The 25,426-nt window shown below is 43.0% G+C and overlaps 1 protein-coding gene across 1 annotated transcript in view; it reads left to right on the forward strand.

The window, feature by feature from the left end:
- Nucleotides 1–1,922: 1,922 nt before the first annotated feature.
- The window catches only part of ndnf (neuron-derived neurotrophic factor), a 29,837-nt gene continuing 6,333 nt past the window's right edge, over nt 1,923–25,426 (forward strand). Inside the window, exons 1-2 of the mRNA XM_069922893.1 lie at nt 1,923–2,291; nt 21,859–22,053. Coding sequence (XP_069778994.1) covers nt 2,272–2,291; nt 21,859–22,053 — 215 coding nt within the window. The 5' untranslated portion in view covers nt 1,923–2,271. The remainder of the gene's footprint in view (nt 2,292–21,858; nt 22,054–25,426) is intronic.

Consider the following 25,426-nt stretch of genomic DNA (forward strand, 5'->3'; position numbering starts at 1 on the left):
GCGAAGAAAGAGGCACTTGCCGGGGAATTTAAAAAAAGAATTTGGGATGGGAGCAGCACGAGAGCAAGAAAAAGAAATGCACGACACTTTGTTTAAGCCGCGTGTGGTCAAACTTCAGCCACGTTACTCTGTGCATATGAACGACTGGATTAATGATGTAGCCAATTTTCTAACGCACTGGATTCTCATTGTAGCCTTAAAATTCACACTTAGAAAATAAAGATTCAATCATCTGTCATTTGGTTTATTTTGATGATCAGTGATCTCGAAGGAGAGCCCAAATATGCTCCACAGGTTAATAGGTACATTCTTGGCTTGGATGTGTTCAGTTGGAAGTGGAGGGGAGGGACACAACCTTCAGAGTTTGCAATGACCGGCGCTGAGGCAAGTCGGGGGATTTTCTGCTTTGGAACGGCAGCCTTTCACTCATTAACGACACCGCCAAACTTGCAGAGACACGCGGTCCTTCCCACGACTAACGCTGGCCGCTAGATGGAGGGTGCGGACAGCACTGAACTGCGCGACTTTCACTTGGAGCCGATGTGAAGTTGAACGGACACCAATCCTGCCTGCAACCTCGAGCAGCACCTCACCCCTGCCTGAAAAAACAAAGCAACCGCGGTCTGGCTACCATGACATACAGTTTAATTTTGGATGCAATGCAAAGTTATCGCGAAGAGCAAGTGTGCTTTTTATATCCATTTCTCTGGACGCCCCCTCCCCACTTCCTCCGAAGTGTGTTGGAAATATTGAACAACGCCTCGGTTCAAAGGAGATGAAATGAGCCGGCTTTCCGTGGGAGGGGGCAAGGCTGCAGGGCGAGAATGAACCCGTCCCTCCCGGCACGCCGGCCGTTAACATTCACCGTGGTTTCGTTTTGGCCGTGCGTCTACGCTGTTCGTAAACTGGCGCGACCCTGGTGGGGTTTTTTTTTAATTAAAAAGGTGCAATTCGATATCACAAATATCAAGGGTTTGCAATCAGTGCGTTCTCGCCGTTGTAAATGTCCCATTAGTCAAGTCTCCTCTATTTGTCGCTCATACCACAGTAAAGACGAGGTTTCTCCAGGACCACAGAGCAGATTTATAGAAATAGAAGTCAGAATTATATACTGGAAGTCCCCGGTACTCTCTCCACATTATCAAGATCTTTTTTTTTAGTGACATAAAGTCGTCATAAACAGGTTAACATGTAACTGTTTTCATAAATAGTTCTTATTTCACTCTGCTGCGCGATTTGCTCTGCTCTGCCTTCTGGCTCCGTGTTCCTGCGGAGTTTACTGGACCTTTAAACGAAGTGGGGGGGGGGGGGGGGGTAATGATTATTTTGTGATTTGTGTCAATTCTAACCCGCCTCGTATCTTGCAGCCATATTTTTTTTTAAAAATCACAGCATGTCAGTGAAAACACGTTCCTGTCTTGGGGCCCGTGTCACCCTGAGCCGCGCACACACTGCTCCCTTCCAGCAAAGGTGCGGGGAAGAAACGCCCGTCGGCGAGCCAGCGCACGGTGCGGGATTTCAGGTGGAGAGGCGCTTCGGTTTTGTTTTCAAGGGAGTGTGAAAACAAAAACTTCGCTCAGCGATCACCGAACTTAATGCAAGCGCAACATCAAGGCTGGGTCCTGCACACATCCTAAATGCAATGCCGAGGGGAAGAAAGCGATCGCTGGTGGAAGCTGCTCAGGGTTTGGACTGCTGTTCGCTTGCTCATCCCAACGCCGCCGCCGCCGCCGCACGGGTTTTCATTCAAGGAAGGAAAGACAGTCGTTCCGTCATTGGTCAAGCGGGCGCGTTCTCTTCCTTTGATTGGTGTTCTCTCCGCATTCTTTGTCTTTTCCAGTTTGGGGAGGGGGGGGGGAGGAAAGATAAGTATGCTGGTCTGTGATTGGCCGCTGGGAGATCCGCGTGTGGTATGGGTTGGTAGAAGCTTGCAACGGGACGGAGTCAAGAGAGTTTGAGCTCAACTTCTGCTCGCTCTCACCTCTGCACCGCGGAAAGCAGCTCAGCGAGGCAGCCAGAGCCAAGGCAGATGCTGATGCTCACACGTCGCCTCCAAGCAACCCGACTCAGCCTTTATAAACAGCTTCTTGGCTTTTGCGAATTTTAAAAGAGAGCAAGACAGGGGGGGGTGGGGGGAGCCACATTCACAGACAAGGATAGCTTCCTTCTGGCAACCCTCCAAGACGTTCAACTCGCGTTATCCTTGCTTTACTGTCACTCAGAATAAGCGTGGAATCTTACACGAGGGAAATAAACTGGACTAAGATTTCGATGCCAATGGTGACTTCAAGGTAAGAAACACCATCTCTTCCCACCATCCTCAAAGAAGTCGTGCTGCAAAATAAAATGAGCTGCAATGCTCTCGAGATCCATTGGATATGTTGCTTTTAAAAGTGGTTGTTGCCGACGCTGTTCTTTCTGGACCATTTTATTTGATCGGGACAGTGCAGCTTGCACTTGTTATGATAAATAAAAGGACACAGAACGATGTTCACCATTCCCACCTATGGGGGAATGGTGAACCAGGCTTCGGACTTCTGGCTGGCTTTCCACCTCAAATTTGAGCCCAGCGCACTTGGTGTTCCCTTGAAACTCGGGATGTGGGGAAGCGAAGAAAAGACAACATTTTGTTGAGGATTTTTAAAACTTTCCGATTTACTGATGTGCAACTGGTGCGGTGCTTTGATTTGTCCATGAAGGCTATAAAGGGGGAGCGGGGTAGATGCCTTTCGTTGGCAAATGCAGGGAGAAAGGTTATTAGAAAATAAGCCGGAAAATGCTTAAACCATCAGCGGACATGCACTGTGGAACGAGAAATGGCTTTATCGTCACTTTTTTGCAGGACCTGCCTGAACTGCCGAGTGTTAAACAGCAAACTTTGGTTTTATTCCAGATTTTCAGCATGTGTATTTTTTTTAAATGTTCACGTTATTAGGAAAGTTGTTTCCACTGAATCTTGCAAGGCGTTTCTGACTATTTAACTCATTTCTAGTCTCAGTCGGGCTTCTGTCCTCTGTAGGATGTTAAACACTTGCCAGGTGGAAGGAACAGTGACTACATCTGGTACTTTCGGGGACTCTCGCAGTTATTCAATGTACTAGAAATGCCCAGGAGTGTGTGTGTGTATGTCTATGTCTGTATATGGATGTGTGTGTGTATGTGTGGGTGGGGGTGTGAGTGTCTGTGTATGCATGTGGGTGGGGGTGTGCGTGTCTGTGTATGCATGTGGGTGGGGGTGTGTGTAGGTTTGTGTGCGGGTGGGAGGGTGTGTGTGCGTGTCTGTATGCATGTGGGTGGGGGTGTGCGTGTGTTTGTGTATGTGTGTGCGTATTTGAATATCGCGGAGAATATTAAACATAATTCAACATTGCAAACGAGTCAATCACCGGTTGATTATCGTGAAGAAGTTTCGTGTTGAGTTGGATCAGGCCGGAGGGAGTGGAACTCTGCCAGTCATTTAGTGCAACCGCAAACATTAGTGAATGTGAAATTGCTTCTTTCGATACTAATCTGTGAGTTCGCATCCACTGCTCAACCGTGGTACTGGTTGAATGAAACTTGTATTGCGAATAACCAACCCCTTTTTTTAGCACAGACATGCCAAGTGAGATTATGATCACGCTCTGCAGCGGATCGAGTTAACCCACGGCCTTTAATCATTATCTTCTGAACCAAACTTTCTGGGAGGTTATTAGTCTGCTATCCTGCACGATCAAAAATATAACGTGTCGGCATCAAAGACATAGCTGAGCCCCATGAACACAGGCTTTAAGCCTTGCCTTTCTCCACCCCTTTTACTTTCTGAGCTTGAGACGCGGAGAGGGAGAGATCGACATCGTAGTGAGGGGAAAGTAGTGGGTCCTGACACCAAGGTTGATGGAGACGCGCGAAACGCTCTGTCCTATCCAATCCGGACAGAAGTCAAGCTTCGATTTGTTCTGGCTTGGACGCGGAGGGGTCAGCTCAGCTCGACCGGACCTGAAACCAGCCGTCCCGGCTTGAGGCAGGAGCTCCTTCGACAACTTCTTTCCTTTTTTGGGGGGTCCCTTGCTGCCTGTCTCGCCTCAACACGGCGTGAACCCTTTAGCTTCAACTTACTGCCTTTCTCTTTCGCAAGCGCCCCCTTTTTGTGCAGTCCATCTCAAGAGACCAGGACTTTTAAGCGGTCCTAATGACATTACTAGCAAGACTCCTCGAGGGTTCAGCGTAGAAAGCTTCAACTCCCAATGCAGAAAACTAACAGGAATTGATCTGAAAGGGCGTCTTGTTTGTGAACCTCTTGATCCCTTGGCGATACACCGCCAATGGGATTTCAACGCTGATCTGGAATTAATTAGTAAATACGATTTCAGAGCATTCAAATTCTCAATTAACACCCCCAGGAAACTGATCTGACTGCAACGCCCATTTAGAACACGCAGGCACTACTGTTCCAGAATGTCTTTGTTGTGTCTGGTTTTCCAAGCGAGGTGCCTTGGCCAAGTTATTTTGAAGACTTGGGTTTGTTTTGAAAACAACAGCTCGAGTTTTAAAATGTCATAAATGTCATTGTCTTTAAAATTAGAAACGTCGTTTCACATGCACGCAATCCGAATCTCCCCGAAGTTGTTACTTGCTAACAGAAGAGATCAGTGCACGCAGTCTGTCCTCCTGCGAGGAAGTGGTGGGACTTCGCATGGAAGCCTTGCAGAAATATATAGGCAGCGGCGGCCCTCATTGGCGCGTCGACCACCGTCAACACACCTCGGCATGAAAGGCTAAAGGGCATTCATACATTTAAGAGCATATTTCTCTGGATCAAAATACTTCTGCAGATTAAAGGGCTCATCAACTCTTTTGTGGTTAACTTTCAAACGGAGTAAAGAAATAATGGGCGTCTTGCAGTGTAATCTGATCTCCGCTTCTCCTGATATACTGTGCGAGTTGACCGCAGCATAAATCAAAACCGAATATCCTGTTCCTCTTGCAGAGTGGGCAACAAACCTATCGGGCTGTGGGGACGATTCCTGAAGAGCGCACATCATCAGCCTGCTTCCCTTCATCACCGCTCTTGTGTCGAAAATATGATGGCATACAAAGCTCTGTAGTTTATTAGATTACAAATCCATTTACTAATACCTTTGAATTTGACGCCGTGAATAAACGATTTCAAATGTTGTAGAATCTGGCTAATTTCCACTGAATGCAGTTTTTGTCTTTTAATGTGAGTAAAACATATCAATATCAAGGCCATCCGTTTCCTGGAATTATAATTAGATAAAAGATGTTAACATTTCTAAAGGCAAAACAGATGTTAATAGTTATTTTTTTTTTACCCTTGAGTGAGAAGATTTCATAAATCTAGTTAAATGAAGTGGGGTGTTATCAATATTAGGTTTCCAACCATTGGTTTTAGGACATAAATAATTGGTGTTGAATTTGTGAAGACATTTGCTAACTTTTCAAAGCACTTTTGGGCATCCATGAGATCAAACATTTGGCTGTTTAGGAGCCAGATACCCAATCTATATCCATTGAAAAATGTCCCTGTCTCACTCATTTCGTCTTTTTGTAATGAAGCCAACTGCCGCACCTGTCATTGGAACAGTTAGCTCTTTTACTCCGTTCCACCATTTAATGGCTGGTCTGTGTTTTAACTCCATGTACCCGCCTTTAACCTATATCCCCCAACAGGTTTGGCTATAATTGTGGATTTTCACAACAGAATTCCAGGTTTTTGTCACACTTTTCTAGTAATTATGTTTCCAATTTGTAGACAAGGTCTCTCCTCCATCTCTACTTTTAGTTCCATCTCCACTGCTCGTTTCAAGGGCATGCGGCCTCACCATCGTTGCTTACCAATGCCATTCTCCTCATGTGAAAGGTAAAGCATTTCTTCTTTGGACCAAATCTGTTCCTAAAAGATTTCAGTCTGACTTACCCCTGTAAATATTTAATTCTACACAATACAAAGTAATTGGATGTTAACCTTTGAAATTCAGGCAGTGCAGTTTTGTCAATGAGCATCATGCAGGGGAAGCAATGACAGCTCTACTGTTGGGTCCATTCAGGGGCCTGTTGGCTATGGGGGAAATCATGCCTGTTGGGATGTGCCTTGGTACTCTTATGCCTTCTCTCCAATAGGTGGAGGAAGAAGTGTGTGTGGCACGTTAGGGCCCCTTCTATATGTTTGTTGGCTGCCTCTCCTCGGTTGGTTTTCTGCATCAATATAATGGACTTTGCACATGGACCCAAAAGACTATTATTTTGAAATTTTCACCATTTAGATAGTACTTCGTTTGTTGCTTTTACATCCATACATTGCCATTTCATATGCATTTAATTGGTTTTTATTTATGTCTTTTTAAATGCAGCTTAATTGGCACATTTCAGTAGGATACATTTCAATCTCATCATCTAAACCAGTGGTTTTCAAACTGGCCCCCTAAACACACATTCCATCTTAAGTATTCCCTATCCCATAAGTGATCTGTGATTAGTAAGGGATTGCTTAAGGATGCATTTGAGTGGAAAGAAAATATTTGAAAACCACCATTTAATCGTACCTCATCGACTAGTTCTGTGGATGATTTCCTAACTCCAAAGGAAATGGCCCAATGCTAATTTTTCTCAAGGCAAATATATCAGTAACAATTGGGTCCAGAGCAGTGGTTCTCAGCCGTCCCTTCCCACTCACGTCCCACCTTAAGCAATCCCTTACTTATCACAGAGCACTGATGGCATAGGGATTGCTTAAGGGGGATTGTGAGTTTAGGGGGCAGTTTGAAAACCACTGCTGTAGTTTTATACAATTAATAGAGAACTAATTATAAATCCAGTGAACAGCTGAAGCTTCAAAATGACGGTTGTTGGATTCCATTGGTTAAAATTCTGACAATTGGCAGAATCTGCCAATTATTCTTTCTGACATTCTGCCACATTCCTGTCAAGGTCAACATTTTTTTTCCTTTAATATCACGAGCTTCAGCCACTCAAGAGGGACATTATCAAGTTCCTTTTTCTCCTCCTTCCAGCCATTTCATATAAAAGAATTGGAACAGGTTTGTGAGGCATAACCAAACCCGTTACAAATCCAGCTTAACTTTCTCTAATCACCTGAAAGATTTCAAGGTGTTCTGTCCTTAATTACAGACTTCGGGAGTTTCCCCAATAACAGATGTTAAGAAAACCACTGTATCATTTCTTGGTTTCACTTCCCAAATGTGCAACGTTCTTACTGACCTTTAAAACTCTGGGATAGAAACCGTCTGGCCCTGGGTACTTTTGTTTCTTTGGTGTAAATTACAGTAGTGCTTTTTGAATTAGGTTAATTTTGAAAACAAAAGCCTCATCCTTCTGGGAAGCCAAGCATTCTATCCAGCATCTCTGCTGGAAATACTGACAGTAGGGTTTAGGTGACATTTGTGCCAATTCCTTTATTTTTATTGCATGATCACAGTTGCTAATTGTCATCTGACCACATCGTCCAGTCCAGTTTATTTTCTCCTGTCTGTTGCAACCAAATGCATATTGATTTTTTACTAATCTTCGGTGGTGGAATGATTATTCTCATACTCTGAGTAGTAACTATCGTGGTTTGTCGCTGCTTTTCCTTCTTTAAATAAATGTCAGTCACCTGGGTTTAAGCTTCTCTACATTTTCAATTTATTTTTCATGTTGTGCTCTCCAAAGATGCTTTCTTGCCAAGTAGCTCCCCAGCCCCTGGTTCTGCATCATTATCGTCCTCCTTGAACACTCTAACCAATCGCCTCTCAATTTGTCCTGTGTACTGTGGAATAGTGTGTTGGGTTTTTTTCGGACAGCAAAATGTTGGAAAAATCTGTGGAAAATTAACTCTGTTTCGACTGCACCCCTTAAATCCCTGGTCGCTTTTACGTGGCCCGAGCCATCAGTCACCTGGGTTTTTTTTCATTTGTGACATCCAAAGATGTTCTTTTTTGACAAGCAGCTCTCCTGACCTCGGTTCTGGATCATATTAGTCTCCCTTGAACACTCCAACCAATCGCCTCTCAATTTGTCACCCCATTGAAGATGCCCTTACCTAAATATAGAATATAAGTCGCTGCTTCATTCGGACCAGGCAGCTTGTGCGGTAAATGAGATTTCATGGGTAGGCAAAGAAAACAAACCCTTGTTAACACAAGAAACCAAGCGCTTGCTCTAGAGATGGGTAACCCGTTTCTTGCACGTCTTTGCTCACTTTGTGTCAGTTGACCTCTGCATCGCGTGGCTTAATTAAAACGCCTGAAAACAGGCAGCAGCGAACGCGATGAGGGAAGCATTAAGAAGAACGTGGAGAATGGTGCAGGGCACCGAGCGGAGCAGTAAGGAGGGGGAAACGGGAGAAAGGGCCTGAAGCGGAAAGGGGAGGCATCAAGCTGCCAGGGATGCAGCCAGAAGCAGGTATCCAGGAGGAGAAGTTCCGATTGAGCACATCACATACCGGCCTGAGATTCCTTTCTCCTGCGGGCGCGGTAGAATCACCAACGTTCTGCCCCTTTCTCTCCTTCGCCGTTTCGAGCTATTTGTCCCGCTTTGCTCTTTCCATCGGCTCCCTCATTAAGACCCCCCTCCCCTCCTTACTGCTCAGTCCGCTGCCCTGTCCCATTTTCCACCTTCTCCTTTACGTTTCCCCCATGACGGTCGTTGTTGCTTGACTTCTAAATTATTGCCACGCGATGTAGCAGTTTCAAAGGGACGCAAGGCCATTCAGCCCCTCTGGCTTGTTCCATTTGGTTCGCTTGCACAATTTAGTCGTCACCTTTAAGCAATGGCCTCCTTTCTTCCTAATATGTGCCTTTTATTTAATCTTTTGAACGGTGTCACTGTTCAAAAATATTGCCTTGGCGTGGTAATGACTTAAATTGCATTTTAAAAAAAATCACGGGATTAATAAAAATAACTGGGGGGGGATTTATCCCGATTCCCCCCCCCCCCCCCCCCTCATTCAGGAAGAGGTGAAGATCCTCTTTGCCGCACGGTCTCCCTTTTGAGGTGGTCTTTTCTCTGTTGTCAGTACACTCCGTTCTCCAACCCCAGTCCACAAAAGAATAATTTTGTCTCGAAGCTGATATTGGCCCATTCGCATCCACAATACTCTGCCAACGTTGACCAAATGCCCTTAACGCGGTTAAAAAAAAACCCCAATGTTATCAAACGAACGCTGACAATGAGCGGCAGAAAGAGAGAAACCGACAGACCTGGGCAGATGCTGAACGGAGTAACTTTAACGGCTATTGTAATATCACCTCCAGGGCCAGGGCAATGGCTCGTTTCAGCCATACCCCATAATAATTTTCTGAGAGATTACGCCAGAGACCTAATTATCAAACAGACACAATGCAGAGAGTTTGAAAAGATTCATATAGGCAAGACGGTCAAACACTGCCTGCCATAAAGTGGCGATACAGAGGGGCATCTGTGCGATGCGGATGGAATTGGAAACGGGAACTAAAATCCCTGAAATCTTCCCGGATTCCTGATCATTGTCTGTTTATTTCACTCTAGGGCACATAGAAGAAGGCAGAGCAAAGTGGTTTTTTAATTAAAAAACCAAATCTCCGCCAATTCCAAATAATTCCAATAATAAAACAAAGCGGTTTATCTGTTCCAGATGCCAAGATTTCAACAAACCCTCGTGTTTTCGGTGATGTAACATTGTCGGGCCCCTCTCCATTGCCCTCATGCCACCAAAAAATGTGAGCGCAAGATTTTGTGCGAGGAGCGAGTGGGGATGGGGCGGTGGAAGGATGGGGATAAGAAAGGAGGGGGGGGGGTGGGAAATAACGGGAGAGGGGTGGCGGGGCGAAGGGACTTCTCCGGCCGCATGCACAGGTGTTCACTGAAAGCAGCCACGCCTTCGGAAGACCAGCGCTTCAGCCAGGAGGGTGGTCACCCAATCCCGCCGCAACCTGAAAGCCGGTGCGGCTTTCAGGCGAAGCGATGTGGCAGAGACGGAGACGCTCTTGCCTATGGGAAGATCAAGCCTAAATCATATAACCCACTACCAAACTCAGGAACGTTTGATTCTGATGTGAATGAAAGGTACACCTCGTGATTAGAATTAAATGATCACAGTTTCTCCTTGAACCGGAGCCGAGTCCCTTTTGCTCCAGGAGCGGCTTCCTTGCCATTAATGAACCCCGACAATGGAAACCCGTTACAGCCAAGAGCTGTCAAGAAATAAGGTTCATAAGGAGGCCAGGCATCTAAATGACAAAGTGCTTGCTGGCCAAATGCCTCCAGGGTGTAAGGAATACCTTCCATCACTAGTCAGTGATCCAGTCCGAGAGAGAAAGAGAGAGAGAGAATCAATATCTGTTGACGGGGGAGATATTTGCAGAGCGCGATGGATGACTCGGCCAGATATAACTCCAACAGGCAATATGCGCCCAGTCTCACCCCGGGCGCTCGGGCTTCTAAAGGTCGCAATAATGATCTCCTCAGTGTAATCTTGAGATTGCACACTTCATCTTCGAACGCCGCATGGCTATTTATTACAAGCTGCATCGCCTGAACAATGCTCTGCAGCCGCGGGACTAAATGACCTGGTACCAAAATGGGGAAAACAAAATCTCTCTTAATTTCTCATGGGAACCCAGTTAACGCTACCTCAGTATTTCACTCAATGTAAGCATTTGAAAATGTGCCCTCATTCTTGAGTCGCCACCTTCATTTGAAATTTACAATTTGAAGTTCGCCCTGAATATAGGATGATATCCAAATGCAGTTGCTGGCATTTTCAAACATGATTTGACATAAGATATTCGAAAAGGAGAAAAATAAAGAGGGATGGGTGCTTAAAAAAAATTCCGGGAAAGGAGTGAAGAGTTTAATGTTCAGAGATAACTACCAAAAGGAGCTGGGTTTGTGCAAGTTGGTTGGATACAAAGGTCCCAGTCCTGATCTGTGCTAGTCAAGGTTTACCGATACAGGACCACCACTAATACAATCAAATCAAAACATTGCTCGAAACTGATCGGCAACTCCAAAGACCTGGGACACTGTGTAACTGGAATGAAGATTTCATCACATCCAAACCCCAGTCAATGAGGATTGGTAAGAACATCTCCTCCACCCTCTCCCTTAGTACCGTTGCACCACAACGGTGGTGCTGCGTTCTGAGCCCTTTGCCTCATAGCCTGAATTCGCCTGGGATTGTCTGTTCTTGCAAGCTAAGCTGACTCAGGCTTGGTCAGTACTTGAAGGGGAGATCACCTAGAAACACCAGCTGCTGTAGGGGTGCTGGACAAAGTATGGCAGACAAGAGTTGAAGAACTTCATGTCTGTTATATTCTACGTGACAATAATGGAAGCTTTACCTTTACCTTTTTCTCGCTTTACACCTACACTGTGTGGCTCGGTACAAATTTGCTGACAATACCATGGTAATGGGTTGTATAAAGGAAGGGGATGAGTCAGTATGCAGGAGGGAGACTGAAAACCTGGCTGAATGGTGCACCCACAACAACCTTGCACTCAATGTCACCAAAATTAAGGAGCTGATTGTGGACTTCAGGAAAGGAAAGCCTGAGGTTTACAATCCAGTGATCATTGGGGGATCAGAGGTGGAAAGGGTGAGCAAATTTAAGTACTTGGGAATCACTATCTCAGAGGATCTTTCCTGGACCCAAAACTCTAATGGCGTCGTGAAGAAAGCACATCTACTTCCTCAGGAGTTTGCAAAGGTTTGGTTTGACATCAGAAACCCTGGCAATTTTCTACAAGTGTGGGGTGGAAAGTGTGCTGACCAGCTGTATCACGGTCTGGTATAAGAGACACCAATACCCATGAGTGTAAAGCCCTCCAAAAGGTAGTGGACACAGCCCAGGACATCACAGGCAAAACCCTCCCCACTATTGAGAACATCTACAGGGAACGCTGCCATCGGAGAGCAGCAGCAAACATCAAGGTTCCACATCACCCTGCACATGCTCTGTTCTCACTGCTGCCATCAGGAAAGAGGTATCGGTGCCACAAGACTCACATCACCAGGAAGAGCTGCTACCCCTCCACCATCAGACTCCTCAACAGCAAACTCAAGTATTTGTGCACTTTATTATTTTTAATTCTCTCTGAATGGCACAGTTTGTTTACATTTGTTATCTGTTTACAGTTTTTTATACACTGGGTAGTTTTTTTTGCGCTACCATTAAGTGGTAATTTTGCCTCTCCCTCAGTATAAAGAATCTCAGGACTGGATGTGATGCCATGTATGTACTCTGACAATAAATCTGAAATCTGATCGCGAATTGCTGTACACTAGAAAGCATGGTGGTGATAGTTGACTGAACTTTGGTGCAATCTAACACCACTGTGAGTTTTGAATGAGATAATGTTCTTAAAGGAGCGAGATGGGATGTTAGTCAGGAAATTAGCATGGGCATGGATAAGCAACTATATGATGAGTTGTCCTTTCTTGTAATTTCTGCTATATATCATAATATCACAAGTTTTAAGGTCACATATGGGTGAGACTTCTATTTTTATGAAGCACTTTCTCTGCAAACTGGACATCAGATGTTGATTGGCTGCAGGACTGATGGTTTCATCATTTCTTTCTGTTGTCTTTCTAAACCAGTGGTTCTCAACCTTTTTCTTTCCACTCACATACCACTTTCAGCCCTTCCTATGCCACAGGTGTTCATAGAGATTGCTTAAGGCGGTGCGTGGGTGGAAAGAAAAGGTTTGAAAACCACTGTTTTAATCGTCCCTCATTGACTCGTTATGTGCACGGTTTCAGAACTCCAAAGGAAAGGGGCCAATGACCATTTTTCTCAAGCAAAATATTTCAGTAACAATTGGGTCTAGAGCAGTGGTTCTCAACCTTCCCTTCCCACTCACATACCTTAATCATCACAGAGCACCGATGGCATAGGGATTACTTAATGTGGTATGTGAGCGGGAAGAAAAAGGTTGCGAACCATTGTTCTATTTGAGCGTAACACCATGACTTAGTCCTCAATCTGTACACACGATCATTGAAACATCTGAGCTTTATCATCGCTACTCTTCTATGTCTGGAATCTTATCTGTTCTTAGAATCTTGATCTCCAGGTGAGTGTGGGGTGAGCGTGCATCATTTCTGAGCATAGATTGTGTTTATAGTGGTCCTGTGAAGTGACTTGGGATTCTTTCCAACATTGAAGGTTTTAGATAAAAGTATGTTGTCGCTGTTTGGTCACCTGCAGACCCATATTCTATTAAGCAGGTTCTCACAAAATTCCTAGCTCTGCGGTTGAATTATGGACAAGTAGAGATAATTGTGGGAAAAATAACATTGACATTTCATTCCTCCGCAAAGGTCGAGAGGCACATTCGATTTCTGGAGGAGAATGTGTAAATTGCAAAACTGTTAAAATCAATTTTAACCTACCGCTATTAAATGGGGTTAGCTACTGGGCTTGTTCTTTGATGATGGGTTTATTGTCATGCACATTATACACTGTACATATGCTGTCCTTTGTCAGTGGTCATTCTGCAGGAATTAATCTGGTGGCATTGGCGCTGATGGGTTGACTGTGGAGTGGGGGCTTCTTCTCTCACAACTGGGATGACCCCAACCCTTGACCTGGCTCACCCTCTGGCACCACTCACTGCCCTGTGTGGAGAGGTGGCCTGGTGCCCTGGGACAGCTAATTGAACCATTGGAGCTTCACCAGATCCATGAGGAATCGGCCTCATCCTGGACCCACAGCAGCGGCTACTCTTCCTCGGCAAATTGAAAAGGGCAAGGCTACCAGAGCCCATCCCAACAACATTTTACCGTAGAGTCTATCCTGCCTGGCTGCATCATTGTGTGGCATAATAGCTGCAAAACATCAGATCAGAAGTCAATACAGAGGATCATGAAAACAACTGAGAAGATCATTGGGGTCTCCTTCTCCTCTATTGACAGGATTCGCTGGGTGCGCTGCTTAAATAGGGGTCGAAGAATTATTGAAGACACTTTCCGTCCAGCAAACAGTATCCTTGACCCCAGGAAGAGACACAGAAACTTAAAAAATGAGCTACCAGGCTGGGAAATAATTTCTTCCAGCAGGCTTTGAGATTGATGAATGACATCCTGTATCTTTAGGTGTCTATAAATGAAATTAATAAATTATTAAAACTGCTGAGAAGATTGCTGGAGTCTTCCTTCCCTCTAATCTGCAGGGAGCTATCCTTTTAAAGAGGGCTCAGAGAATCATTGAGGACCCTTATCATCCAGCCTCCAATATCTCAAGACACTACCTCCAAGGAAAAAGTAAAGGAGCATAAAAGCCAGGAATTCTGGGCTGGAAAACACATTCTTTCTGCAGGTAGTGAGACTTATTTATTTAGACATACAGCACGTTTACAGGCCATTTCAGCCCACGGGTCTGAGCCACCCTATTTTATCCCCAATTAACCTACACCCTCGGTACAGTTTTGAATAGTGGGATGAAACTCGAGCCATTGGAGAAAACCCTTTCAGATGGCGCGGGGTTCGAATCCTTATCCGGTCCCAATCGTTGGCACCGTAAAGGCATTGTGCTAACCGCTACAGCTGATTAAATAGGGGACAAAGAAACCCACATATTATTTTTTATATATATTTTGTTTTGGATCACTGGGTATATTTGTTGTTTGTATTTTGTTGGGTTGCATGTACAATCACATGACAATAAACCAACTTGGCTATCTTTCCACTCTCTGATGGCTCACTCTACTCCTTCACCACCAGCACCACCACAATCTCTGTGTTGTCTCTCTCCCTCGCTCTGCTTTCTGGTTTGGGTGTCTGTAACAGAGAGTCAGCCAGCTGCTGAAAGAACCAGTGATGGAGGCAATGAGCAGGGTCTAGACCAAAAGATCACACCATTGATGCCTGATAATGTGGAATCTGGAAAATTGCTATTTAATCATCATTCAGTTTTCGTGACTAGCTCCCTAGGATTGATGGTGGCTCGTGTCACCATGGCACCCGATGAGCATACAACCTTGCATGTACTTTTTCCCTCTTATTCCCGCCCCTCAGTCTCCCTACCTTTACCTTCTCTCCCCTCTCCTTTAATCCCCACTCCTCTAAGCTACCCCAGAAACTCATTCCTTCCCATCCTGACGCACCCACCTCATTGCTCCTGAATCACCGGCTGTCGGCTCGCTTTAAGAGTAAGGCTATTGCTTGCTGTCTTCGCCATCAGTTACGAATTGAACATCAACCACATCCAGATCTATTCCCTGCAGCTGAGCCATAATCTCCCTGACTGAAAAGCATCAGGAAAATCTTCCTCTGCCCTCCCAGTGCCACTGATTCTATCTACCGCCATGTCACAGTAGTAGGGAGTGGGAATATCGCTCTTGGCCACCATCTTCATGGCCCCTTAATCTTCAGATGGATTTGGGCTGCAAGTCCCTAGCTTCCTTTCGTTTTCATGATTTTGATCGGTTTCATCAAGTAAATGTTACATAGGTACATAATAATAAAGTATGAACAAATCTCACCCTAATATAAATGGTGTTAAAACCTATGTTATTTTGAAAAGAAATAAAACGATACAAATTATCAATCCCCTCTCTTCAGAGCCTACTGGCTTAACATAAACCAGGGGTGTCAAACTCAAATTAAAATTAAAAACTTGGACTAAGTCGTGGGCCAAACTAAATATTTATTGAAAATTTTCAACAACATCTGCATGTTTTCTCTTCTTTCAACATATGTCATGTTAAACTTTTTCTTATTAAAATAAATGTTTAATAATAGTTTTGGTTAAACTCTTTTCAGAAGAAGTATTAACAAATGAGAAATAAAATATTCAATAAATAATATTTCTCTATTGCCTTTAAGCTCCTTTTAAAAGTATTTTTTTCACAAGCCAACAAGTCAAAAAAATAACAACTTGGTTTGATGAAAATCCAATCTTTCAACTCTGAACAGTCCAAAGTTAACCAAAGAAAATATTAATCCAAGCTTAACTTGCTACACTGTGATTTACTCTGATGCACCTGGGTCTAAACCAGATACTTGGCATCTCTTCTTAGATGCAAGTTCATCAAAGTCTGGGGTCAGAGTTTGCCTCCCACCTGTCTTGAAAGGTCCTGTTTTCTGTCTTTCGTTTTGCCATTTTTCGTAAGGGGTTTATTACGTGTGAGTTGGGCGACAGGTCACAAATGCTAATGAAAGTAAAGAGAGGAGGTGGGGGCGATTAGTGGGCTGACGGGCCAGCGCCAATGCATTTGCAAAGCATTCTGGGATTTGTAGTATTAGCTGTGCATGCGTTATACTGGCGCGGCGGCCAGCGGGCCAGCTCTAATACATATTTGATATGATCTTGCGGGCCAAATATAATTATATCACGGGCCAAATTTGGCCCGCGGGCCTGAGTTTGACATGTGTGACATAAACAGTCCACTACCTGATGTTCTTTAAAGATCTAGGGATTGTTCCTTGGAAAGAATTAAAACACGATGGGAACAAGATTATCAACAGTTAACGTCTGAAATGACAAGGGACTCTATTCTGAAATGAGTGCATTCACCCTCTCTTTGTGCTAGACTCTCATTATTGCAATTGGAGGTAGTGCAATGGGCGCACTTTTCCAAATTCTACTCTAATCTCTCTTCTATATGCGATGTCACTGAAGAAGGTACACTATGTTCTTCTCTTTCCAGTTTTTGGGAAGGAGTATTTTGTACCTAGTCCCTCACTTCCTGAGAGGAGAAACATGTGGATAGGGTGGAAAGGACTTGCCTTTATTGGTCAGGACATTGAGTATGAAAGTCAAGAATTCATGCAAAAGCTGTTGGAATACAGTGTGCAGTTCTGGTCTACTCACTACAGGAAGGAAGGTGGAGGCTTTGGAAAGAGTGCAGAGGAGATTCACCATATAACACTGGTGAGATTGGAAAGTATTAGCCAGAAAGAGAGGTCGGACACGCTTGGGCTGTTTTCTTTGGAGCTGAGGGGCAATTTTTGTGGAGAGAGTGATAAGCACCTTGAACACGTTGTCAGGGAGGTGGGAGAAAGAGAATGCAAATAGTAACATGTAAGAATCATTTATTCAGACATATGAACAAGTGGGGAATAAAGCACGAAAATCTGCAGACACCGTGAATGAAGTTAAAACACACAGCTGGAGAAACACAGCAGGTCAAACAGTGTCATTTATAGAGCAAAGATAAAAATACAGGACTGATGTTTCGGGCTTGAGCTCTTCATCAAGGAATGAGCAAAATGTAGGCAGGTGAGCAAACTGCTTTTTGCAAATTTGCAAACAAATTTTGCTCATACCTTGATAAAGGACTCAAGCCTGAAATGTTGGTTCTGCATCTTTACCTTTGCTCTATAAAGTACACTGCTTGATCTGCTAAGTTTCTCCAGCATTATGTTTTTACAACAGGCAGGGATACAGACAAATGAACAGACAGGGATACAGACACACGAACAGGCAGGGATACAGTCACATGAACAGGCAGGGATACGGGGATACAGACACACGATCAGGCAGAGAGTACTGGGCTATGGGCAATGTGCATGCAGAGTTAGAATGGCATGGTCAGTGCAGATGCAGTGAGCCAAACCGCTTAATGCCCTACACTTTCAGTAAAAGCAATGCCTTTCCCGGGACGCCTCTCTCCTGCTCACTATTTTCACTCCCAAGCCTCTCGTGTGCTCCTTTATAATCAAAGGGACTCAGCCTGAACAATCAAAACCCAATAATGATATAATAATATCATCCCAATTCACCCACTGCTACAATTTGATACTATTAATTACCCAATCTAAATTCATCGCTCATTTAAAACTAGTAAATGCAGTGTTGGTACAACCCCAGAATGAAATAAAAACATATCGATAGTGACGATCCAAGAATTTCAAGAAACCATTCAAATCTGTCTGTGTCTTTGACCCCCACTGCATTACCTTATTAACTCAAGTTGCAGCAATATACTTACAAAAGAAATGTTGAATTTCCAATTCAGTGGAACAGAAGCAGCACTGGGCTAAAGCTTGAGTTAGTCTGACGGGAATAATATGGGTAAACCCCACTTTACGTAACTAAAGTGTTCCTATTTTGTAATGGCCTAAAGCGAAGATCCCTCAAACCGTGCATCTTGGCGCCTCACAATTTGGCGGGCAGCAACCTCCTTTGAAGAAGACCGCAGAGCCCACCTCACTGACAAAAGGCAAAGGAGGAAAAACCCAACACCCAACCCCAACCAACCAATTTTCCCCTGCAGCCGCTGCAACCGTGTCTGCCTGTCCCGCATCGGACTGGTCAGCCACAAACGAGCCTGCAGCTGACGTGGACTTTTACCCCCTCCATAAATCTTCGTCCGCGAAGCCAAGCCAAAGAAAGCGAAGATCCACTCACTAGTATTGGAGGCTATTTTCATAAATGCAGAAACCCATTCAAACCCTCTCATAAAAGCGAACACGGCTTTCTTTGTAAAAACAAATTTTTGCGATTCGGGTATTCGTAAAGCGGGGTATACCTGTACTGAATGATGAGAATAGGACAGATGGCCACTCACTTCAATGTGCTTTTGTGGCTCTCCACATGGATTTGCGTACATGCAAGTCTTTTTTACATTGGTAAATTGGCAGGTAAGTATTTTTGCTTTCACATGTATGGTCACATTTTTACAACATAAAATACAATAAGTTAACATAATGAATGTAAATGCATTTAAATATTTTGGAGCGTATTCAACAAATCTTCAGGGGAAAAAGCACAGTATATCTCTGTAACAGTGAAGCAGAGAGGGAACAGGAGGATCAGCCTGTACTGACCATGATGCCAAATTCAAGTGTCATATACACTCATGTAAAATGTTGACCCCCTATTTTTGGCCCAAGAAACCTGGTACTTTCCGTATATCTCATGCCAAAGATGACCCTACCTCAGACCTGGCTGCCCACAGGCCGGAGCTCCTGATGCTTTGGCGGTAAACTCACGCCTCCACCCCAGCTGCCTGCCTGTCGGAACCCCCGACACCCCCTGACAATGCAGATATTTTACCACGGTCCCGACTTCTCTGTGGTAAGGCATTGGTTTTGATGGAGCAGACTCTGTGTTATTGCTTCAATTCAATTTATGTTTTTGTTGTTTATTTGTTTAGAGATCATTTGGACTTCTGCTACTGATACGATATTTTTGATTCCTGGGTAAATTTCAGCCCCCTCAATCCATATCATAGTCAACCCAATAATTTTAACATTAAAAATGGTCTACAAAATTAAACTTTTACATAGGTATAAACAGTAATCACATCTACATTCAGGTTGAATCCCTCCATTCTTTGTCTGTTCAAGTGCGCCAGTATCTCTTATGCTGGAATATGTGACCTATCATTTCCCATTGCAGCAAATTGCAGGTACTTACACCATTTCGTACAAAAAAGAACGGCCTTGAAAATCTCCTTTAAAAATTCCCCCTGCCACATTACACCAAGGCCCTCTGGTATATGACATGTCCAACCTGGGAACAAAAAAAAACTCCACCAGTTTACTCAATGAATGCCTCTCATAATGTTATGCTCTTCTATCAAGTCAGGCCTCCTGACATAAATTTCCAGTGAAATTTATGGAAACTAATTGAACCTCTCCTCAGTCCAGGCAACAACCTGGTGAACCTTAAGCATCCTTTTTAAAGCCTCCACATCCTTCCTGCAGTATGGCGATGAGAACTGCACATAATACTCCAAATATGACCTAACTGAACTTATATATCACTGCAAAGTGACTTCGTGACTTTTATATGTATTTCTCTGACTGATGAAGGCACTACACTAGGAGTTCCCAACCTGGGGTACATGTACCCCCAGTGGTACATTTGCACTTTTCAGGGGGTACATGGGAGCCTATAAAAATGCCCAAGGGGTACAGAGGAACAAAAAGGTTGGGAATCCCTGCACTACCCCTATCCATTTATATCATTGAATTTCACCTCAAGATCCTTTGATAGATCAGTGCTTCCTAGAGACCTGCCATTTGCTTCATATTTCCTCTTGCATTTGACTTCCTGAAATACAATGCTTCATACCTATCCACATCAATCTAGTTTTCAACTGAGCTATACCCTGTTGTATCCTTTTGGAATCTTCTTCGCTATCCACAGCTCCACATATGTTTGTATTAACTGCAGAGTTACTAATCAGACTAGCTATTTTTTCATTCAACTCATTAGTCAAGACAGGATCCAGCACAGATCTCTGCAGAACACCACTGGTCACAGACATCCTGTCACAGAAACACCCCTCCATCTTATATCATCACGGGCCAAGTTTATTTGGATCCAATTTAGCAACTCAACATGGATCCCATGTGATTTAATCTTCTGGATCAGTCTAGTATGAGGGACCTTGTCAAATGCTTTAATCGGTTACATGGGAACGTAGATGGCATCCACTGCCTAACCTTTCAATCATCTTTACCCTTTCCTCAAGAAATCTTGATCAGATTTACGAGATAGGTCCTCCTCTGTCCAAAGCCATGTGAACTATCCCCTATAAGTTTATGCTTTTCCAAATGTGAGTAGATCTTGGACCTAAGAATCAGCTCCAACAATTTGCCTACCACTTCATTTAAAAACAGAGCCCTTAATAAGGTCATAGACTTTTATAGTGTTTTGGCCCAACTAGTCCACATTGACCAAGTTAGTCCCATATGACAGCATCTGGCCTATATAATTTTAAATCTTTACCATCCAAGCACCTATCTGAGTGTGCTTTAAATGTCTCTATTGTTTCTACAAACCCCGTGTGGAAAAAAAAAGACGTCCATCAGGTTCCTTTTAAATCTTTTCCCTCCTGTCTTAAATCTATGACCTGCCCGCCCTCATGATATTATATATCTTCATAAGGTCACCCCTCAGTATTTGGGCTACAGGGAGAAAGGTCTCAGCTTATCCAACCACTTTTTATACACACTAATTAAATTCAAATTTACGTGAAAGAAAAAAAATTTGTTGCTAATTTCACGTCTTTCCTGGGCCTAGAGTCGTGGCCTATTTTTAAATTAAACATATTTTAATGGATTTAGCAGAAAGTTTAAACACAAGTATGGCAGACAGGGTGAAAAAATGGATAAATCTTTATGACAAGCTTCCAGATTATAAATTCCAATTTCAATCTGTTAGAATGCAAAATCCCTCCACGTGCTCTGGTTTCCACTCACCTTTCAAAACGTATGGGGGGATGGGGGATGGGGTTGTTGGTCAACTGGGGCATTTGGGAGGCATGGGCTCGTGGGCGGGAAGGGCCTGTTACCGTGCTGTACTTCTCAATAACTTCCTCAAAACGATCAGCTTTCAATTGTAAATCATGGGAGGAATTTCCTTGGCACCAGGAGCAGAACCAAAAGGGCCAGGGAGGGCAGTGCTCCATGCAGCTACCATTGTGCCTTGTTGACTTACTTGTAACTCCAGTGAAAATTAACATTCTGCTTCCTTGTCCAGTCAAAAAGCATTTTTTAAATTTCATTTGTACTTTGAAATAAATGTCAGCAGAAAGAACCTATCTATTTTTATGGTCCAACATTTAACCAAGTAGATAAAAGTGCATGATGGGGGTGAAAAAAAAAAGAGAATGAAGATGAATAGTGTATTTTCCCAAGATAACAATTCTTTTATTTACATTTGAAATTGTCGTTAATCAGACAAATTTTTAAAATACAGTATGTGTGATCCCACCACCTTATTAGATCATTTGGAACTCTGAAGCAGTAACAACATAATCATGAGTCATATCACATTAGTATATTTTCTTAAATTGATTTAATTAATCTCATAGGAGTAGCAATACCTTTCTAAGGTAATCGGCAATGAGAACCTATATTGTACAATTTCTTTCAAAAAGGTTAATATCAATATAATAATTGTCTCGTTCTTGGTATAGGATGATGTTAATCACAACCTGGTCAATGACATTACTGCTACTGTTAGCAACAAAGTCCAGGACACAGAAGCTTCCCACCAGAGATGAAGAACTCTTCCAGATGCAGCTTCGAGACAACTCCCTTTTCCACGATTCAGCTATCATCCCAGATGGAGCTGAGATCAGCAGCTTTCTTTTCAGGGATGCACCAAAAAGGTAAGCTGCACCTTATTAAGGATGTGAATTAGAATAACTCAGTATCGTAACAACAGAACTAAGGTTCTGTAAAGTCCAAGAGCTCACAATCTGTCCATCCTTACATATTCTTTTACCCATTTGTTTGTGGTGACCTGCTGGACAGTATTGTATTCCTGATTACCCGGCTCCACCCCATCCTTGCGATTGTACCTGTGGCCCCTCCCTCTTTTGACCTTGTATCAAGCCTCCATCACTCTGACCCTTCCCCAGAAAGTCCAGGCCATGATACAGGATGAGGTCCTTGTCCATTGTGAATAAAAGCCTGTAGATCACCCACTCCATCTCAGCCTCTTGAATTATTTACTGTATGTCGTTGCTATTATAATGTTTGCAGACTTTCTGCTAACTTTCATAAATGGACATCATTAATCTCAGATTGTATTTTCTCATATGGAATTTCCAGCTGCATTTGGCTTTCACGATGTGCTAAATACTCAGAAAATGATTTACTCTCCCCTAATAGAATTTCTAATGAAATGGCTCCGGATGTCTTAACATAATGTCTTTTTCTATTTGAGACCTGTTGGCTGGGGTAAAAACACAATGCTGGAGAAGCTCAGCAGGTCAAACGGTGTCCTCTACATAACAAAAATAAAGATACATAACATACACGAGCCCTTCGTCATGATATATTAAAATGTCGGCAGGCACCTGATCACGTGTATGTAATGTGTATATTTTCAAGAAAGTCCTTTGCTTTAATAGTTCACTCATTCACTTCTCACTTCTCCAAGTTCACCGGTATCAGGCAATTCTTATACTGTGCACAGAATTTAACATTTATGAATTTTCACCAAGCTCTGGTGCTTAAAGGTAATTGGTTACCACTCAGGAAGGTTCTTGTTGGTTTCAGAGAGAGATTTGTTGCTCGTTGGACCCATACAAACTGATCTTCCAAGATCAGTCACTTCAGTGTCTTGCCGAAGAAACTTGGCCCATCATGGGTTTTCTGAATGATAACCTCTTCTTCCAGGTTACCACAGAGTTCCTCTTGTTTAGAGCAAAGGTAAAAGTACATAACCGACGTGTCAAGCACAAAATGTCAGTTATGTATTACATCTTTGTGTATTTTATTGGTTTGACCTGCTGAGTTTCTCCAGCCTTGTGTCTTACTTCAAACATGGTGTCTGCAGACTTGCGTGTTTTACATATTGAGTTCAGATTTTATTTCAGATTTATAACATATATAGTTTTAAAAAAACACTAAAATCTGTTTGCCAGAAATACTGAATGTATTAGAGTTCAAAATATATTCTGTAAATAGATTTTCCTTCTTTGTGTTCTTCAGTTATTAATAAAGATACATGATTTGAATAAAACAGCAAAAAATAAATGCAAATATCACCTAATATAAAGATGTGTGAATTAGAATTTATTTTATTTGGACATGATGCCAAATCTAACATTGCGAACACAATTTAATTTTCCATTCCACTCTCACCCTGACCTCTCTAACTTTGACCTAAGTTTTCTAATGAAGTCCAATGTTAAATCGAGGAACACCACCTCATCTCAGTTCTTGGCACTTTGCAGATCTTGGGCCCAATGCTGAATTCAACATCTTCAGAATTCCAGTCTTTCCTGCCTGCCAGAACTGACCAGTTCTAATGTATTGACATTAAATCAACTTTTCTTTCTCCAGAAATGCAGCCTGATACACTGGATATTTCAGACCTTCCCAGCCATTACGGTAGTTTGGCATCAGACATATACAGCATATTCTTTTGATTTACTTTGGTTTCCAACTGACTGTTTATCGAAAAGCTTTGCATCACCATAACAAACCTGGGTCTCCCTGTATCGTGGACAGTTTCTTTGTGTTCTCTCTATCCCTCCCCTATTCTACAACTTAAAGCACAAATAGTTTCTCTCACCACAGATGCTGTCTGACCATTTTAAGCTCCTCCATATTTATTTATTTAATACCACCTACCATCTTGTTTAATCCCCATTGACCTGTCTGTGCCATGAACTAGCATTTGACAAATCAGCAAAATTAGAAATACTGAACCTGTTGAACTCCTCCAAATTCTTCTTTGCTGTATTTACCCGGGTCCGAAAGAAAAGGGCGCATGTGCTCTGCGTCTAATTTACGTCATACATTGACGTGAACGTTCCAAATGTCATCATTAACAATGGCATTCAAAAGTAAACTTTAAATAAAGCAAAATTCCTTCACAAAAACATTGTCAAACAAAAAAATTTTGGAACTTGGGCCTCCAAGACATGCATCAAAATGCACGTTGTAAAATTCAATCTTTGGTCTGTTTTATCAGATTTTGTTGCAGCCAATTGGCATGCATTGTTAAAAAACAGAATTGTTGAAGGATACATTATTCCCCGCTAGACGTATTACTCACAACATACACTCGACAGAGAAAATTATTGCTGCAGAATACAGGAAAATCTTTGGTAAATTTGAATGCTTTTAGATTATCTTTAAGTTAATAGTTTTTCTATGAATCACATACAGAACAATAAATTTATAATACAATTTCACAGCATATCATTTTATATTGCCACTCATATCATGTAATTCCTTATCACAAATCCTTCTGATTTATGGTGTATAATAAAATCAAATTAACCTCCTATGATAAATATTGCTTGATTTTCTCTTTTACTAAACTCAAAAGAAGTAAAGAAAATTCAAGAGGATACACAATATGTTGACAATTTGATATTAATTATTTCACAAACCCCTTTTCCACTGGCACCTTGTCCAAGGAATTAACGGGGAATTAACAGGGACAGGGACCAGTGGAAAAGGAAAACAAGCAGCACGCCAGCATCAAATGACATCAAATCACACCGGGGATTGACGGCCTCTACCCCTACTCATATTCTCGGTGTCAGCTGACTCCAGCATGCCAATTAAACCAGTGGATAAAGGACAGCAGAAAGTCACCCGTTTCCAGTTGAAGGTAAACTATCCCCGGGGAGTTGTGTTCAGTGGAAAAGCTGCCAGGGTCCCGGTTAAAGGTGGCCCAGTGGAATCAGCACAAACGGCTTCCTATCCCGGGACACTGCGCGGCCAATTAACTGGGATGGCACTGGAAAATGGGCTTTTCTGTCCCCCGAAGTAAAACTTGTTGTCTCTCAGTTCAGTCAATTGACATCACAGATGCAATTAACATTGTAATTTTTAAAAGTCTATTAACAATAAATTCTATCCTTGTTACCTGCACCATTGAAGAGTAGTAAAATCTACTTGTCGGATGCTCCAAGACAGCCATTCTCAACCCTTTTTTTTGTATCAGGCTGCCTTAGGACTCTGCTCTAAGTTTTTGAGACCCCTTCCCTGTGAAGCAGTCTTGGTTTCTTTGCACTT

Source organism: Narcine bancroftii, chromosome 3, assembly GCF_036971445.1.
Source record: "Narcine bancroftii isolate sNarBan1 chromosome 3, sNarBan1.hap1, whole genome shotgun sequence".
In the NCBI taxonomy this organism is placed as follows: domain Eukaryota; kingdom Metazoa; phylum Chordata; class Chondrichthyes; order Torpediniformes; family Narcinidae; genus Narcine; species Narcine bancroftii.